Raw genomic sequence first — 17026 nt, 5'->3', positions numbered from 1 at the left:
ACATTATCATCTCTACCCAAAGAAACGCCTAGCTTATCTAAGTTAGAAGAAATGCGAGAATCGGAAAAAGACGCAAAGGATTGGTTACCTTCTAGGTTACGTATCTCTGCCAAGCGGGCGGTCTTTTTTAGTGTGTGTTCATCATTTCTTGCCTGCCCACGGTTGCTGCACCTCAGGGTTGTATTTGTAGCATGCACAAGCTTCTTTATCTTCTCTGACGTCTTGGACATGCCTGTGTTGATCTTAGTTGCAGGGAGCTGGGACCCTGCTGCTTCTGTAGCCAGAGAGGCAGCGAGTACTCCCTGCTCGAGTTGACTCCCCGCCTCGGTCGCTAGCGCGACCCCTTCAGCTTCTACAGGTGGCGAGGCAGCGAACACTTCCTACTCGAGCTGCCTCTCTCGGTTCCAGTGCTCGCCTCGGTCGTGGCGACATCACCTGCCACGTCTATAGAGCCCATCTTGGTCTCAGCGGTAGCGCCCACCACGGGCTTGGTGATAGCGTCCATCTCGGCCATGGCGGCATCGCCCATCTCGGCCAAGGTGACAGTGCCCGTCCCAGCAGCAGGTGAAAGTATAGGCACCACCTCGCCCCTAAGGTCGACTTCCAGTAAGGAGCCCTCAAATGCTCCTTCCGTCGAAATGGGTGCGCCATCATCCGCTTCGTTCATAATCTTGAAGCTGGCCTCCTCAATCACTTGTGCACACGCAATGTCAAGAATTTCTTTTAACAATGCAGCCTGCTTGTGAGGTAGCATCGTGCTGGACTCAAGTGTAGTATGAGGCTCCTGTGCATCTCTCTTTGGCTTGTCACCTCCTTTATCACCAGAATCATCGGCCTCTTCCATCTCTTGATCCCCAGCACGGTCATCCTCATCGTCCAGAAGGTCATCATCATCTTGGTTAAAATCCTCCTCATCTCTTAAGACCTCATCCACCTTGAAGAAGATCCTATACATGCATGTTTCTGTTCACCACAATATCTGCATCGGTTGGCACAGCAGTGCCATCTAGCACAGCCACCAACAGCCTCACCACACAAGTCCTCCTCAGGTAAGTAATATCTACCTTTTGAGTAGCCCCAAGTATGGTCCCAACTCCCAACTGCCCACAATGGGAGGAAGGATCTGATCTCATATCCCCAAACACACGTACCCAAACTTGTTTTAGTTTCCTCGTTGGTTTAATCTCAGTGTTGTATTCCTCAAACAGCAAGACCTCTTCCTTATGCTTTGTTATGATTGACCCGATTGCCACCATCCGATCCAACTCGACTTTGCACGGAAAAGGGACAACAAATGCCTTGTCCCCATCTTCATGGACCTCCCAATCCCACTTCACTGGTAGGATTCTAGCTAGCTCAGATTTTAGCAACTCAATACAGACATCGCCTTCCAAAATGGTGACCAAGGTTGTTGCGGACACATGATCTGGACCTCCCAATCCCACATGATGTGGATGAAATCTGCCTAGTACAAGGTTATGTGAAACTTAATTTTGAATTTTGGAGGTAATATGTATCATGATCATAATTAGGTCGTGCAAACTTTTATCAGTTTATATCTAAGTGTCTCTGAATTCCTATGCACAAATTGTTCTTGTGATTTGTGAAGCATTCAAATACTCTTTTAAAGAATTTATGGCTTCTAGCACTACTACAAAAATGATTTGTAAGAATGCCGCAATTTTTTTAGGGGCGGATCGAAATTTCACCCTTTCCTACAAGTGGAGCAGATGTACTGTAGCAATTGACGTACCCAAAATAAATTTGTAGGGACGGGTCACCTTCACACGGCTCTAAAGATAGCTGTGAAAAGCTCATGCAAATTTCCTTACTTCAAGTCTTCTTCCGCATGCAAATAATGCACACAATCCATAGGGGAAGCACATGCAAATTAATTGGAAAAAAAAGTGACCGTTGCCACTCCAAAGGTTCACGGTTTGTCACTATTCTTAAAAGTGGATCCGAACGCAACTAAGACTCGTCAGTAAATAATTATATTAGTTTCAAATTTGGACGTGAGCAAGATACTAGCGCAGTCAGTGCCACACTACTTAAATAACTTGTGTGACGATGTGACTTTAAAATTTACTCCCTCCATCCTCAAATATAAGGTATTTTGTTTTGTTCTAAATTAAAATAGTTTAAGTTTGATCAAATTTATAGAGAAAAATATTAGCATCTGAAACATCAAATAAGTAAATTATGAAATTATATTTCATAATAGATCTATTTATTATCAAAATTCAAATATTATTATTCTGTTCTATAAACTTGGTCAAACTTTGGACAGTATGATTTAGAGCAAACCAAAATATCTTACATTTCAGACAAGTTGTAGGTACACTACTATAGAACTGGTCATAGCAAACGAGCTATTACCAACGGTTCGAAACGAACCGGCGGTGATGCCTCATCACCGCCGAGTCCAAAGTTGGTGGCTGTAGTGGCCGTTGGAACCGGCGGTGATGTCCATCATCACCGCCGTTTGGTAACACGGACCGGCAGTGATGAGGTCGCCTATCATCACCGTCGATTCCATCCACGAGTCGGCGGTGATCAAGAACATTACCGCCAGTTCTTGTTACGAACCGACGAAAATGAAGCTATACAGTACAAAACCCCAACTCCTCCTTCCTTCCACCGGTCTTCTTCTGCAACCCGACGACCACACCTCTTTCCTTTTTCCCCAGCCCATGTTTTCCTTTTTCGCCAGCCCGCGCATGCCCAAATCCCCGACTGCCAAGCTCGTCCAGTCCATTCCCCCGCGCGCCCCAATCCCCGGTGCCGCCGTCCCCGAGGTCCGGCCGCCGCACCTGCTTGCGCCGTCCCCCCGCCCCGGGCTCCAGACGCGGCGCCGTCCCCGAGCCCCGGCCGCCGCCCCTGCTTGCGCCATCCCCCGCCCCAGCGGCCAGCGCTCGCGGCGCTCGAGCGCGGCCAGGCGAACGGGTGGCCAATCGCGGTGCCCAGCGCGGGGAATAGGTGCGCACGCCGCGTGCTCGCGGCTGAGCACGCAGCGCCGCAGCAGGCCTGGGCCAGCAACGGCACTCAGCCCAAGGCGACCAGAAGCTTGGGGGTGCTGCGGCCAGGCCGGCGGTGCGAGCAGGAGCAGGTCAGCAGCAGCAGCTGGGCCAATTCGGTTTGAATCCTCTCTTTGCACTTGCCAATTAATTCCTGCTCATTTATTTAAGCTAATTGACGGCCACAAGCTGCAAGGTCTGAGGATCGACTACTGCACAATTTGTGGTTTGGAAAGATACAGGACATAGATGGGAGAGGGCTTATGAAGGTATACATACATGTCTTTCTCACGCGCAGGACATGATGCAAGAGTATAGAATTGGTGCAAGAGTATTGAAATGATGCAGGACATGATCTCTAATCTTGTCGTTCTTTATGCTTAATGCTCACTTTTTTAATAGGACATGATGCAAGAGTATAGAAATAGATCATGGGATGAAACCTGCAAATTAACGGCATACAACACATACTATCTGACATTGTTGACATCTTATCGTATTCTATGATTTATGATTTCTAAATCTTTTTTTTACTTTCATTATCAATTTATCATGCTCCGTTGTTTAGGCCTTTTGATTTTACGACTCATAGCCTAGCGCCGTGCGTCCTCCTGGTCAACTTGTTCCAGCGCTGATGGTGTCCAGCTCCTCCCCGAGCTTCCCATTCTCCTTCTGCAGCGTGGAGACCTTCAGCTGCAGGTGCTGCTCCTCATGACAGAAGAGGGAGGCAGCTCATCTAAGAACCTGACATTGTTTTGACAATCTGGTAGGAAACCAATTTATTAGTGCACAAAACAATATGGTCATGAAGAAGCAGAGGATAGCAAAAATTATGAATTCCTAATCTGTGTCTTTAAGATTTTAGCTGCGGCCATCAGCACTAAAGGTATCATTAGAGTTCACTTCCCTGTCAGGTTTCATTGTTTGTGATAGTGTATTCAGAGCACGTCGAGGGCTCTATCTGTTGATGCAGTGAGTACTGTGGGCAGAATATGTGCAGAAGTATGCACATCAAAGTAGGATAGAGCAGCAGGTTATAGCTAATTGACCTGGGAATGAACCAACGCCCTAAAGCACTCTGTTGCTCTGTAGGAAAATAACTACCACCACTGTCAGCTATAATTACTCAAAAGTCTAATTATTGATACTGAAAATGGAAATTATATGACAAGAAAATGCAAAACCTAGAGGAATTGTTCTAACCATGGTTTTAAAGCGGCAAGGCGAGGCGAGGCGACACGCCACCGCTCAGCCGCCTTGGCGCTTAAGGCGCGAGGCGAGGCGACGCCTTACATACTAACTAATCTAGACTTTTTATTTTTAAATTTTACAAATAACTATGCAAATATTCAAGTTTACATCCATAAAGCATGCAACAAGCAAATAATCACTAATCAGTATAGTGAAATACTGAAAACAACCCATGGAACAGCCCAGCCCATGAAACAGCCCAGCCCATGTAAGCCCAACTTCTCCCCTCTCTCTCTCTCCCCCCTTATCTCTTCCGCTGGCGTGCGTGCTCTGCACCGAGTCCCAGCCTCCCAATCCCCTCTCTCCTGACGCCCCATCTCTCTTCCCCCTCGGATGGAAAAGCCGGTGCGCGCAGGGCGGAGGACGGCGGCCGGAGGCCAGCACACGGTCGAGGACGGCGGCCGGCGCGGGAGGAGGCGGTGACGCCGGCACGAGCGCGGCGGAGGACGGCGGCCGGCGCAGGAGGAGGCGGTGACGCCGGCGCGGGCCCAGCGTCTCTCCCTTCCCTCTCTCCCCTCCAGGTGAGCTATTGCCACCCGCAGCTTCCTCTATGCCGCTTCCCCTCCCTTCCCTCTCTGCTCTGCGGGCTCAAATCGACCCCATCGATGTCCAAGGCGGATGCTGGTTAAGCGACCCCGATGCCTAGCTTTTTCTACCGCCTGGACGCCTAGGCGACGCCTTGAAAACAGAGGTTCTAACCTAACAGATGCATGCTCTGAACTAATTCTTGTTGCCCCTCTGCTACTCGTGATCAGTTTATTTTTTCAGGATATGGACAAGAGCTATCTGATGTGCTGCCGATTTAAAAGAAGCCTAAGGTTGAGGGTACACATTTGAGTTGATCAGGTTTTGGAGAAGAAAAAGCTTCAGGTAAAGTTTTTTCTGGTTTCTGCTTGATCGAGATAGAAGATGGTAGCAGTAAGCAGTATGCTACTAGATAAGAACAGAGCCAAGCAAAGAGCCAAGTTGCTTCTTGCTGTGTGCGTTGCTTGAGAGAGTTCCTAAGTTGCCAGCAATGCCCATGTGTTGCCCCGACACTGAATTTTGGCTAATTTATGCATGTGGTTGTGTAATCAACATAATAACTGTCCTTTGTGTGAAACAAATATTTCTCAGTTTGGACTATGGATCATGTGTTGTTTGATGTACATCTGAAATTTACCCGTGGCGTTAGCACGGGCACCTTACTAGTCTAGGTGTAATGCATAGATCATATCGTTCTTGTCAAGCATTGTAATATATTTGGTGTATGGACTAGATGTTCTTAAACTTGATGTGTGGACTCTATGTTTTTAATTAGGATGTATGAACTCTTTCATTTAATTTCAATGTATAATATCTTATGGTTCAATTCTGCTGCAATAGTTATCTATATGGGACTGTCTACGTATCTGTCGACAGATTTCCTCTGACTGCATCTGTCAATTTTTTGGTCCAATAAAAAATAGGCACATCAGCAATAAAAAATTGACAGATTTACAGACAACAAATCTGTCAGATTTTTGCTAACGGAGATAACAAGTATTAACGGGTATTGAAACAACCCAAAATCTGCTAAGAATAAATTCTGCTGTCAACACAATCTGCACATACTTTTCTATTCTCATTTTCTTCAAATTGTCAAAGGACAGCTCTGTCGTAATATCATTAGGAAGAACACAGATAACATAAATGTCAAAAGCAACACAAATGACAATAGAACTTTGACCATCAACAAATTCCTTTGAGTACATCTTTGATTTGTTTGCGGAATAGATGGAGACAGCAAGCAGTGTGACAAATATAAACAACAGAACTGTGCTCTGCAGGTAACGAACTGTATAAATACAACAGAAAAGAAGAACGTATAACCAAATCGCATAAAAAAATTAGTTCAAGGACAGAGACAAAAAATATTCCAGGAAGAAAGCTCGGATCTGAGTGGAAAATCAATGGGTAAGTTCGACTAGCGGCTAACACGGCTGCGTAGCTTGGGGAAAGGAGGGAGACGTGAGTGACAACTGAGAATGAACCAGAGATTTCTCGAGTTACAGGTAGAGGAGAGAAACTGGGAGCCTGGGAGGTGCAGAGTCGTGGGTTTAGCCGTGCGAAGATGAGACCCGTTGAGCACAACGCATCCGAGGGGACTACTAAAACAGGACGAATCCCGAAAACATCCGGTGTACAGAAATCTGACAGATTTTTTTCTAAAAAATTGACGACAGATATCTAGCAAAACTCTATATTATATATGCTATACAAATACTGCAATAATAATAAATGGATATATTTTTTTAATGGGAAAAAAGTCATCACCATCGGTTCGAAACAACAGTTTTCGAACCGGCGGTGATGCACCCCCATCACCGCCGGTCGGTGGTGATAGCCCCTCCCATCACCATCGACATAAATTCAACGCTCCCTCCCTCCCGAATCGTTGGTGATGCTCATTTCGAACCGGCGGTGATGGGGGGCGCCGGAGTAGTGGTAGTAGTACTGCATGAAAAATTGTTTCCGATGGCTAATAATCTGCTGGTTTGTTCTATATATGCACAAGGAAAGAAGCAACAACGGGAGAAGAAAAGGAAAACAAATGAGCATTCAGAAACAACTGGTTTGTGACGTGAGTGAGAATATATCAGTCATGGCCACAAGAAAAATCGAATCATTTTGTATTGTACATCTTGCATTGGTGGATGCATGCACGGAATTGGCGACCATGCCCAGAACGGCGACCATCGCTCGTGCGCGGTTTGCAACGAATCCGCAGCGCTATTTAATTTTTTTTTACTAGGCGCAATGCTAAAGTCGTCGCGTCCAAACTCCAACCACGACATCATGATCATCATCATCATCTTTTTTTAGAAGGATCATCATCATCATCTCATCACCCAAATAAACAACGCGCGTATGGTATAGTCGCCCGCACAAACCAACGAACTCTTCTTCCTCCTCCAGACTATCTTACGGCCAGCCGTTATTATGCACTTCCGTACGGCCTATCTATATTAGGAAAAAAATCTGAACTGGCTAATTCCTGTTTTGTCGCCAGCAACAAACGTTTGGTCCGCGTCTCTCTGTAGCCCAAACCAAATCAACACAGGCCCACATACCTTTGTGCGGCCCATTTTCTCTACCCCTGTCGTGTGCTAAGTTGCTTAGAACTTCCTCATCCCCTTTCGCCGGCGCCGACCAAACTGCCCGCCGCCAGCAAAAAAAGAAGCAAGAAATAAAAAGAAGTGCCTCTCGCCTGATGAAGGCAACAACAACAAGAATCAGAATTGCTCAAGTGCCTTGAGTGCTGCATCAACATCACAGAAAGGTATGTGTTGCCTTGAGATCTGTATGAACATTATTCAGCAGATTCACCCAGAAAAGTTTGGTTTAGGGTTGCCCCCCAGGTAGATCTGAATTATCTCCAAATCGAGGGGTAGCTATCATGTTTTAGTCCATTCACAAACTAAAAAAGGACTGCATGGTTCTAAATTGCCTCTCCAGCCTGCATCCATCATCAGTTTGCAGTGCTGCTCATGCCTTCTCTTTACCTGTAGGAAAAACAATGAATCTTTTTAGTTTTTTGTGGTTGAAAAGTTGCCATACAAAAGTAGTCTATTATGCATTTTTGTTATGACTTTGTTGCCTGATGTTTTACAAAAAAAATGCATTTGTAGGGGAAAAAGACCATGGATTTGAATCAGTTTCCTTCAGAAGTTGATTTTGATTTCCTGGATGCTGTTAATACAAGTCCTTCCTACTGCACTCAAGTACCTTTGGTTGATGCAAGTTTAGAAGGTGATGAGCACAATGGCGTTGACAATCCATCAAATGCTGACGCTACAACCCAAAATGCAGATGGTTGTCCGCTTAACAACCAAGAATCTACTGTTGTTACAGAAGAGGTTGTGGAAGATATTTGGTTGACACCACCAGTGCCATACATAGGGCAAGCATTTTCCACTAAACAGGAAGCAAGAGAGTTCTACAATTCATATGCAAAGAGGATTGGTTTTTCTGTTCATACTAGTACTACACGGCTATCAGGGGTGACCAGAGAGCAGAACAAGGTTCAGTTCGTCTGCAACAAAGAGGGGCGATAGAGGAAAACGAAGGAAGAGCAACCAGTTGCTGAAACTGATGATAGCAATTTTGATGAAGATTCAGATCCTAATGATTGCGATGAGGGAGCAGAAAAGAAGAAGAAGTTGGATGGCGGCAAAAAGAGAAAGAGGGAAAAGATGATGCATACAGACTGTAAAGCCAAAATGGTTGTCAAACTGATTGCTGGCAAATGGCATGTGATAAACTTTGTGCCAGATCACAACCATGACCTTGTTTTGAAGCCATCACTGAAAAAGTTCCTAAGGTCTCACAAGGGGATACCTAAAGAGAAGGATTTCATTGCATTGTTGCATGGGTCCAACTTGCCCACTGGTCGTATAATGCAACTTATGAACGAGTTTTATGGCTCTGCGCCGCTAGTTCCGTATGAAGAAAAAGATGTTAGCAACTTTCGTTCCACCATTAGGAAAGCTGAAAAGTACAAAGATGTTCAGGATACCTTGGACTAATTTAAGGAGCTAGAAGATCAAGATGCTGAATTCTTTTACAAGATAAAGCTTGACGAAGATAACAGAGTTGAATGCCTGTTTTGGGTTGATGGAGCTGTAAGGCGTGCCTACATTGAATTGTACAATGATTTGGTGTCTTTTGATGCTACCTATATGACAAACATGTATGATATGCCCTTTGCTCCATTTATTGGGATCAACAAGCATGGGCAGTCGTTCCTGATGGGGTGTGGCTTCATAAGAGATGAAAAAACCCCTAGCTATGTGTGGCTGTTTGAAACATTCCTAGAAGCAATGCAGGGCAAAGTGCCTGTGAGCATAATAACTAACCAAGATGGTGCTATGAGGTGTGCAATCGCGCAGACATTTCCAAATACAAATCACAGGAACTGTCGGTGGCACATAATGGACAAATTTACTGGAACAATAGGCCCTATCCTTGATAAAGATGAAAAACTGGAAGATGACTTCAAGGAATGCATGAACTACACTGTTAGTCCAGATGAATTTGAAGCAAAGTGGTCTGCTATGATCAGCAAATATAATTTGCAAGAGAATGTTCATTTCCAAAGTCTTTATGCAATCCGGAGCAGTTTTGTCCCAGCTTACTACATGCATTGTTTTTACCTGTTCTTGCAATCGACTCAGAGGAGTGAGGGGTTTAATGCTGTGCTGAAAAGTATGTGAACCCAAACATGTCGATTCTGCACTTTGTTAGGCAGTACCAAAAGATTCAAGACAAGTGTTTGGTGGCTCAAGATGGGCAGGACTTCAGAACTGATGATAAGGAGAGGAGAAGGTGGTCTAGATACCCAATTGAGAAACACGCGTCAACTGTGTACACTAAGAACCTATTCTACAGATTCTCAAAAGAATTTGAGAAAACTGCTGAATATGATGTGACGCATGAAGGCCAGTTCCAATATTTGCTTGTGCCGAACAACAATTTTGTCTACGGCTATGGAAAAAGGACATATCTTGTGACAACCGTGGTGGTGGAAGAAAGTTACTACTGTGAGTGCAGCAAGTTTGATAGGGATGGGATGCTTTGTTGCCATATAATGAAGATCTTAACAAGATTGGGAGTGAAGAATATACCACAGCGCTACATATTGAAGAGATGGACGCAAGAAGCAATTCAAGGGGGTAAGAATGCTGAGCCTAATGCACATGTGCCTGCTGAATTCATAGCCCGTGGCATGCCCCTCAACACCAAAAGGACTTTGTGGTTCACCAATCTATCTACAGCTTTTGCAAGTTTAGCAGTTGAGGGGTGTGTTTCGAAGGAGACCTACACTGTTATGGACAATCACATAAAGTTGATGCAAGCTGAAATTGCTGAGATCAAATAGAGGAAAAAAAGCAATGCTCGAAAGGTACGGGGCGCTAATCGAGCAAGGTCTATCAATGCAGATGGGTCTAATGGTGCTGCTAATATGGGTATAATTGGTTCAACTGATACACAAGTTGTGTTTGATCCTATGGTGCAAAATATTTCAACGCACCATGAAGCAGGTGTGACTGAAGACACAGGTGGTTTGGCCCCTCTCCCAGCAGGTGCATTTTTTGCTGCAGCAAAAAAGACATTTTTTATGTCTGCTATCCTGTTAAAAAGGGGAGTTTATATCTGTTAATGGAAACCTTGTTTTTATTTTCAGGTGATGCCCCTGTTACCATCTATGGTGATTTCAATGGCGCTAGTGCAATGACTACAGGTGTCGGCAACCCCCCAAGATCAAAAGTCAAAGGGCGCAAGAAGGAGAAAAGGTTTAAAAAAGGGATGAATGCTGGATCAAAAAGAAAGAACAAGTGCAGCCTTTGCAAAAGCACTAACCATAATGCTGCAAAGTGCCCAACAAAAGAGGGAAAAGGTGTGGTGTTAGGATCTGTTGCTGTGGAATAGGCTTTTTTTTTAAGAGAATGGAATCAAACAATAGCTTGGTGGTGCCTAAAATAGTTGCTTAAAATATGGCTTCAGTACAGCCCTGATACTATTACGGCATTATGTATTTTTTTCATATGCTAAAAAAGGACTGGGGGAATGTGTTCAATTGCCTAGTGCTTACAACTGAAATGCTATTGATAATGTGAGAAACTGCATACATACCCTTGAGTGTCATTTCCAGGTTTAGCATCTCTTCCCAGTCTGTGTCGTTTTCATCATAGGTCACCCACTTGTGTGTCAAAATCTTTCGAATCCTGGGCATGTCACCCTCTTGGATATTGCACACTGTGCGCCCATCACAATACTCTGCGTTCATCAGCATGTGGAACCCGCAGTCGTGGCTGAGTGTTGTCGTCAAAAAAAATGACAAGAGGGAGCATGTAAGTTTTGCGTGTGTTGGGAGGGGGGTGTGGGGTACATGTACAACAGGCATGAAAAGGAGAAAAAAAGAGTTGCTTACTTGTTTGTCTGTTTTGGGATTGGAATATCCACAATTTCGTATTTGTCGATTGGGTTTTTTGTGTCAGGATAATATATCTTTCACAGAGATTTTATTGCATTGGTGATCTTGTTACAACATTCAGCCAGCTTCCCGTTTTCCAGATTCCTCATAGAGTCCAACACTTCAAACCTTTTATTGCGCAAATTAAGCACAATCAGAAAGTAATGCCCGGAATGTTCATCAGACTGTACTAGCTTTTGTAGAACTGGGAAGAGAATCTGTAAAAAAAATGTGTCCAGCATCATGCAGAAAATTCACCATTGCAGAGAAGGGAAGGTGTGGCAAAAAAAGGAAATAATGTGTAGAAAAAAGCAAAACACATAGATGATTTAGCTAAACACATAGATAATAGTGTGCAGTGTTATATATCAGTTGTCTGTGGTCCAGGTGGTTTGTCTCCTTCTTAAACACTTGTGTTACGGCTGCCATCCCACTTTGGTTGTGCTGCAGAAATGTCTGCATTGGCATGTGATATTGCAAATAAGTTGACTTCCTAGAGAAACAAAAATGCCTTCAGAACATTACTAAATTACTCGGGTGGGAGGGGGGGCTCACTGAAACGTGAAGTGGTAGAACCTGTCTTGTGGCTCCCCTTTTCTTCTTGCCATTAATGACATAGATGCCGATCTCTGCGATAGTATTCTTTAGTTTCCCACCTGGTTTAACTGAGTCCGCAAGATGGCCCAATGAAGCGAAGTTGAAAATGTAGTTTATTATGGGTTGCCTGTAAAAAAAATGTTGTAGATCATATTTTGTGGGCTATAAAAACTCTGTAAATAGGGATCAGAAAGGGGAGTTTACATACTCGCTGCTCTTAGACCTGGTGGACCTTCTAGCAAACATGCAAACAGCATCATATACCTTGCACACTTCCTTGCTGCACTTGAAGGGCATTCTCCTTGGCTCAATCAGAATGTACGGGGATTGCAATGCTGCACCCAGTTTGAATGCTCTTCTCGGTGGAGGAACACACAAAGGTGTGATAGAAGAATCACCCTCTACTGATGCAGCAGCAGTTATCCCCGTTGCTTGTGGGGTTGGTGCTGCATGCATTGTTAGCTTGTTGCTTGGTGCTGAAATTGGATTGTAGCACTTGTTGTTTGTAGGGTCTTCTATGCTTTGTGAGTTTGATGTTGAGCCTTTGTGTTGCTTTGGTTTTGCTTGTTCATGAACCCGAATAGCTTCCGCTTCCCATAATAAATATTCCTCGTTAGGTAAGCCGTCCAGTGTCCATCTAGAATCTGAAAAACAAATAAAAAAGGGAGGGCAAAATATGTTAGCTGTGTTACAACATTGTTGCCTACTAACTTTAATTAGTTTATCTACATATATAATCACAATAATTGCCCCCCACCCGACCAAACAAGTGTTAATCATTTTGCTTTCCTCCAATGTTTCCTACGGTGTCTCTACTCTTATTTGCAGGCAACTTAAACTAATCTAACAAGCAAATTGGTCAGTTAGGTTCAGCATTTTTGTGTTTAAACTTTAGCAATAACAGTATGAGGATCCATCAAAAAATGGGAATTCATCATGCTACTTAGTGCATTTATCGAGGCGATAATGTGTTAAGAACATGGCAAATTCAGTGTATTTGTCTAGATAAATTTTTTGAATTTTCAAATATGCAACTCAATATGTATTAACAGTCCATAAAAAATTGAGTGTGTTGCTTGACCAGAACTTACCGGTCTTGCCGGTAGGAGGTGTGGGTGGGCAAGTCTCAAGGGGTGTGGCCTCTTCAATTGACTTCATGATATCAAACTCAGGGACGTCGATAGGGAAGTCCCAGGGGCGGACCTTGGAGTTGCTTGCTGACTCTAGTACAACATTAGCTCTCGCTTTATCCATCCCAGGTGTGCTGCTGGATTGTTTTGTGGTGTTATTGTTCTTGTCATCTTGAACTGCATTAGTTCTTGGAGTGGCAATGTGATGCTTGCTGACTGTTGGCACACTCTCCTTGGAGTTGCAACCTTTGTCAGTTGCAACATTGTTCTTGTCAGCTTTAGCTGCACTAGTTGGGATGTCTAGCAGCTTTAGTCTTGCATGTCTGGCATCAATGTTGCCTAGTTTCTGCACTACTGGAGACTTCTCTGGTGGTAAACATTCATCTATTCCTTGAGGTGCTGCTGCAGAACTTCCTTGTACATTTTTTGTTGCAATGGACTGAAACCTTTTTAGCCTTGTGCTGAGTGGAACGAGATCTTCATTTTCTTCTATATATGGGGCATCCCTAGGTGCATCTACACCAGCAGGTTCATCCTCAGGGGGCGGTCCTGTGCTTCCATCATCGCTGTTGTCCTCCATACCATCTTCTTCACTGTAGTATGAATCCTCAGATTCTTCCTCTGTCTCATCTTCTTTGTAGTCTGGATCCTCAGATTCTTCTTCTTCATCATCGTGTTTCAATACCCTCATGCGCTTGGGTCTACTAGTACTTGCTCTAGCAGTTTCTTCTGCGGCACACAAATCTTGGATGAATGTGCCTAGAATCTCTGTGACACCGCTGAGGGCTTTGCTTACAGCTTCGCAGATTTTCCTTTTCTTCTGCAAAAAAAGAAAAGGTTGGATGAAATCATCAAGCTGCGTTCCCGTGCTGCATTAACCTACATAGACCATGAGCTTGGGGGTGTGGGGATGCTGCATTCCATTCTAAAATAATTGCTTCACTTGTAGCATTAACCTACATAGACCTTGACATGTAACAAAAAATAGATAGATATTGGCTTGTCACACATACCGCTGCTGCTAGCTGTCTTGGCACTTTTGAAGTTACAAATCTGCTAATGTCATCCATCTGCAGACTGAAACCTGCCCCCACTGAATGATGAGATTGTTTCAACTGAACAAGAAAAGAAAAGGTGATTATTCAGTTTGGCACGTAATGCAGTGGTGTGTGTGGAAAAAAAGAGTGATGGAAGGCCGCCCAATATTGCTGTTATTCTTTTGGTATACCTTCAGTTTGCCGAAAGAGCCATTGCGATTTCTGTACAGCTTGATGACCTAATCAATAAGTGTCCTCGTCCAAACAGAGACCCTTGGAGTACCAGTGGGGACTTATATATTAGGAAGATCTAGTGAGTCTGCATACAAAATCTGAAAGAGAAAAAGAAAAAAAATAGATACAATGAGACTGCGTGCATGTATTAACTACAATAAATCTAGTGAATCAGGGAAACACGTATTACTGCAGGTGGAAAACAAAGTGAAACTTACAACAAGTAGAAGAATGCAACCCCTCACAGAATTTTTTTTGTTGATCTTTATAGCTGCATCCTTCAGCTGATTCACCACGAACTCACACCAGTTCAATTTCTTCACAGCTGAGAGGTCGACTAAGGCAGGGTAGCATCGAGGGCTTATTCCCAAGCTGGTCGGTGGGCACAAGAATGCTGAAATAGCTATCATCAGCCAGCCTCTCATGTAATCTTCGTCTGCAGTCTTGCTATTTTTCAGCATCTCCATTATTTGTTCAATCTTTGGTGCTGATCCTTGAATGGTGTCATACTTGCTCTGTATGGAGTTTATTGCGTCAACATCAAGCTCATACATCACCTTCCCCCCTTTATTTGGCAAATTGAAAATACGAGCAACCGAATCTGGTGTGATGAGAATTCTACCACGTCCTGGAAACACTAACTCTGAAGCTTTGGGATCAAAACACTCAACAAAAAGCCAGTTTGCAAACTCAGCTGGTATTGTGGGGCATGGGATGTTAAGTAGTCCACCAAAATTGATATCGCGTATCATCTTACGCTGGGGTTCACTCATCCATACATCTAGTTTGACGAGTCTAGCGGGTGATGCCCTGTTCCTTGGAACCTTCACATAAATAGATAATGTTTTAATGTTTATGAGAGACATATTCAATGAACTTTGCCCCTCCCCCCGCTAAAAATGAAAAAGGTTTAGAGACGTATTCAGTAGATTTTGCCAAAATCTAATGAACAAAAAAGCCTCTGCTGAAAAGTATTTTTCCTAATGAAACACATGAATGTGACTCATGCTGAAGTGCTAAAAGAATTGGTATTGAAAACACAGTGCTAAATTGGAGTTGAATAATTACAAAACTACTTGTACGTCAACTTAAAAATGATAGAACTATAGAAGAATACAACTGCTGGTAGTTTGTATGTGCATGAATATGAATAATGATGAAAAAACAGTTGAGAGATATATTAAATGGATTTTTGATTAATCTAATGAACAAAGATGCCTTTGCTGAAAAGGTATTTTGCCTAATGAAATTAATGAATATGCCTCCTGCTGAAAAAAAAGTAGTGAATTGGTATTGAGTAATCACAGAACTGCTTGCATATTAAACTTAAGAAAAAGATGCTGGGAAAAATACAAGTGATGTTAGTTGTATATTACCTAGTACTTTGCATGGTTCAGAAAATCATATTATTGCATAAGTCGGGATCATGTTATTGCCTAGTGGTGGAGATTATTTTTACCTAATCAAAGTGCCTGAAAATGGATATTGCTGATAAAAACAACATGAAAACAGAAAATGCGAGGGGCATACAGTGTCAGATGATGGCGCGCGACCTTGTTTCTTCCTTGGTATTGTGATTGTCTTGGAAAAATAAGAGTTCCCTAGGGGTTCTGTACTTTACAAAGGAAAATGGGGGTTAGTAGCTGAATCTATGATTTATTTTTACAAACATGATATACAGATATGTGAATCATACAGACATGATATGCAGATATGTGAATCATACAGATATGAAGAACAAAATATAGCTGCGTCTATGATTTCTTTTCACCAACACCACAAAACACACAACCGCAACAAAAGGGAAGGCCTGATTCAGGTGAGAATATCTACCTAATCCAGAAACCAACAGAACTGGATCCCCTCCCCCTACCCCGAAAAAAGCCCCCATGCCGAATGCTACTCATTCACCTATCTGATTTTACTACATCCCCTCCTCCTATAGGAATCTAATAAAAAACGTTGCATCATGAACTTGATTCCTATCTAAGCAAAAAAACAGAGTCAAACTCGATTCCTATCTGATTATGAACTTGATGATTTTCATATGGGGGAGGGGGCACACGCGTTTGCCTGACTCTGAACCAGCACAAACTAGCCTAGATCTCCCCCCAAAAAAGCCCCCACACCAAAATGTTACTCCGTGGATGACATCCACCAACAAAAAATAGAGGTGAACTCCATCCCCACCCCAGAAGCCCTCCCCTGATCTTATCCCCTACAACAGATGCTGCTATATCCCGTGGATGCGCTCACCTATCTGATCTACACTTCCGCAAGTTCGTGAAGCCCGTGCGGAAAAATCAAATGCAAAAACAGAGACGACACCACGCTCCTCCGCTCCATCCCATACCAAAATGCTACAGATCAGAGATGCAATCGCTAAGGAGAGATGCTCCCCTTGATTCTAATTAGTCTCCTCCCTCCCCCGCGTGGATTCCCATTTGCTTGGCTTGATAATCTCCACCAAAAACAGCCATGCAATCCCCGAAAAATCGCCTCGTCATGAAATCGAAAATGATGCGACGATAGCTGAAGAACAAGAGGGAAACTGACCTGAGATTTGTCTCCGATTGAGAATCCTGCTGATTCCCCACTGAGGATCTGAGCTTGCTCTGCGATGGGTAGGTGAATCGAGCGGTGATTCGAGAGGATAGAGGGGATAGAGAGGAACCCTAGAGAGAGAATGAGGAAGACGAAATGACCGGCGCGAGACCCGATGTTTTGAATAAAATTCCTCGCCGGTTGTATAAGGTGGGGCCAGCC

General features: G+C 43.7%; 1 protein-coding gene and 1 long non-coding RNA gene across 2 annotated transcripts; both read left to right on the top strand.

The window, feature by feature from the left end:
* Positions 1-3759: 3759 nt before the first annotated feature.
* LOC120699532 lies at positions 3760-5416 on the top strand. The gene is made up of 2 exons (XR_005685477.1): positions 3760-4212; positions 4960-5416. It is a non-coding gene; the product is annotated as an uncharacterized LOC120699532 (long non-coding RNA).
* A 3561-nt stretch (positions 5417-8977) lies between these two features.
* Positions 8978-10167, top strand: LOC120701019 (protein FAR1-RELATED SEQUENCE 3-like). Its single transcript, XM_039985193.1, has 2 exons — positions 8978-9336; positions 9534-10167. Exons 1-2 carry the CDS (start codon positions 8978-8980, stop codon positions 10165-10167), a joined length of 993 nt encoding a protein of 330 aa, XP_039841127.1.
* The last annotated feature ends 6859 nt before the right edge of the window (positions 10168-17026 follow it).

This window comes from Panicum virgatum, chromosome 3K (assembly GCF_016808335.1).
Source record: "Panicum virgatum strain AP13 chromosome 3K, P.virgatum_v5, whole genome shotgun sequence".
NCBI classification, from domain to species: Eukaryota; Viridiplantae; Streptophyta; class Magnoliopsida; order Poales; family Poaceae; genus Panicum; species Panicum virgatum.
This window is presented reverse-complemented; position numbering and strand designations above follow the sequence as displayed.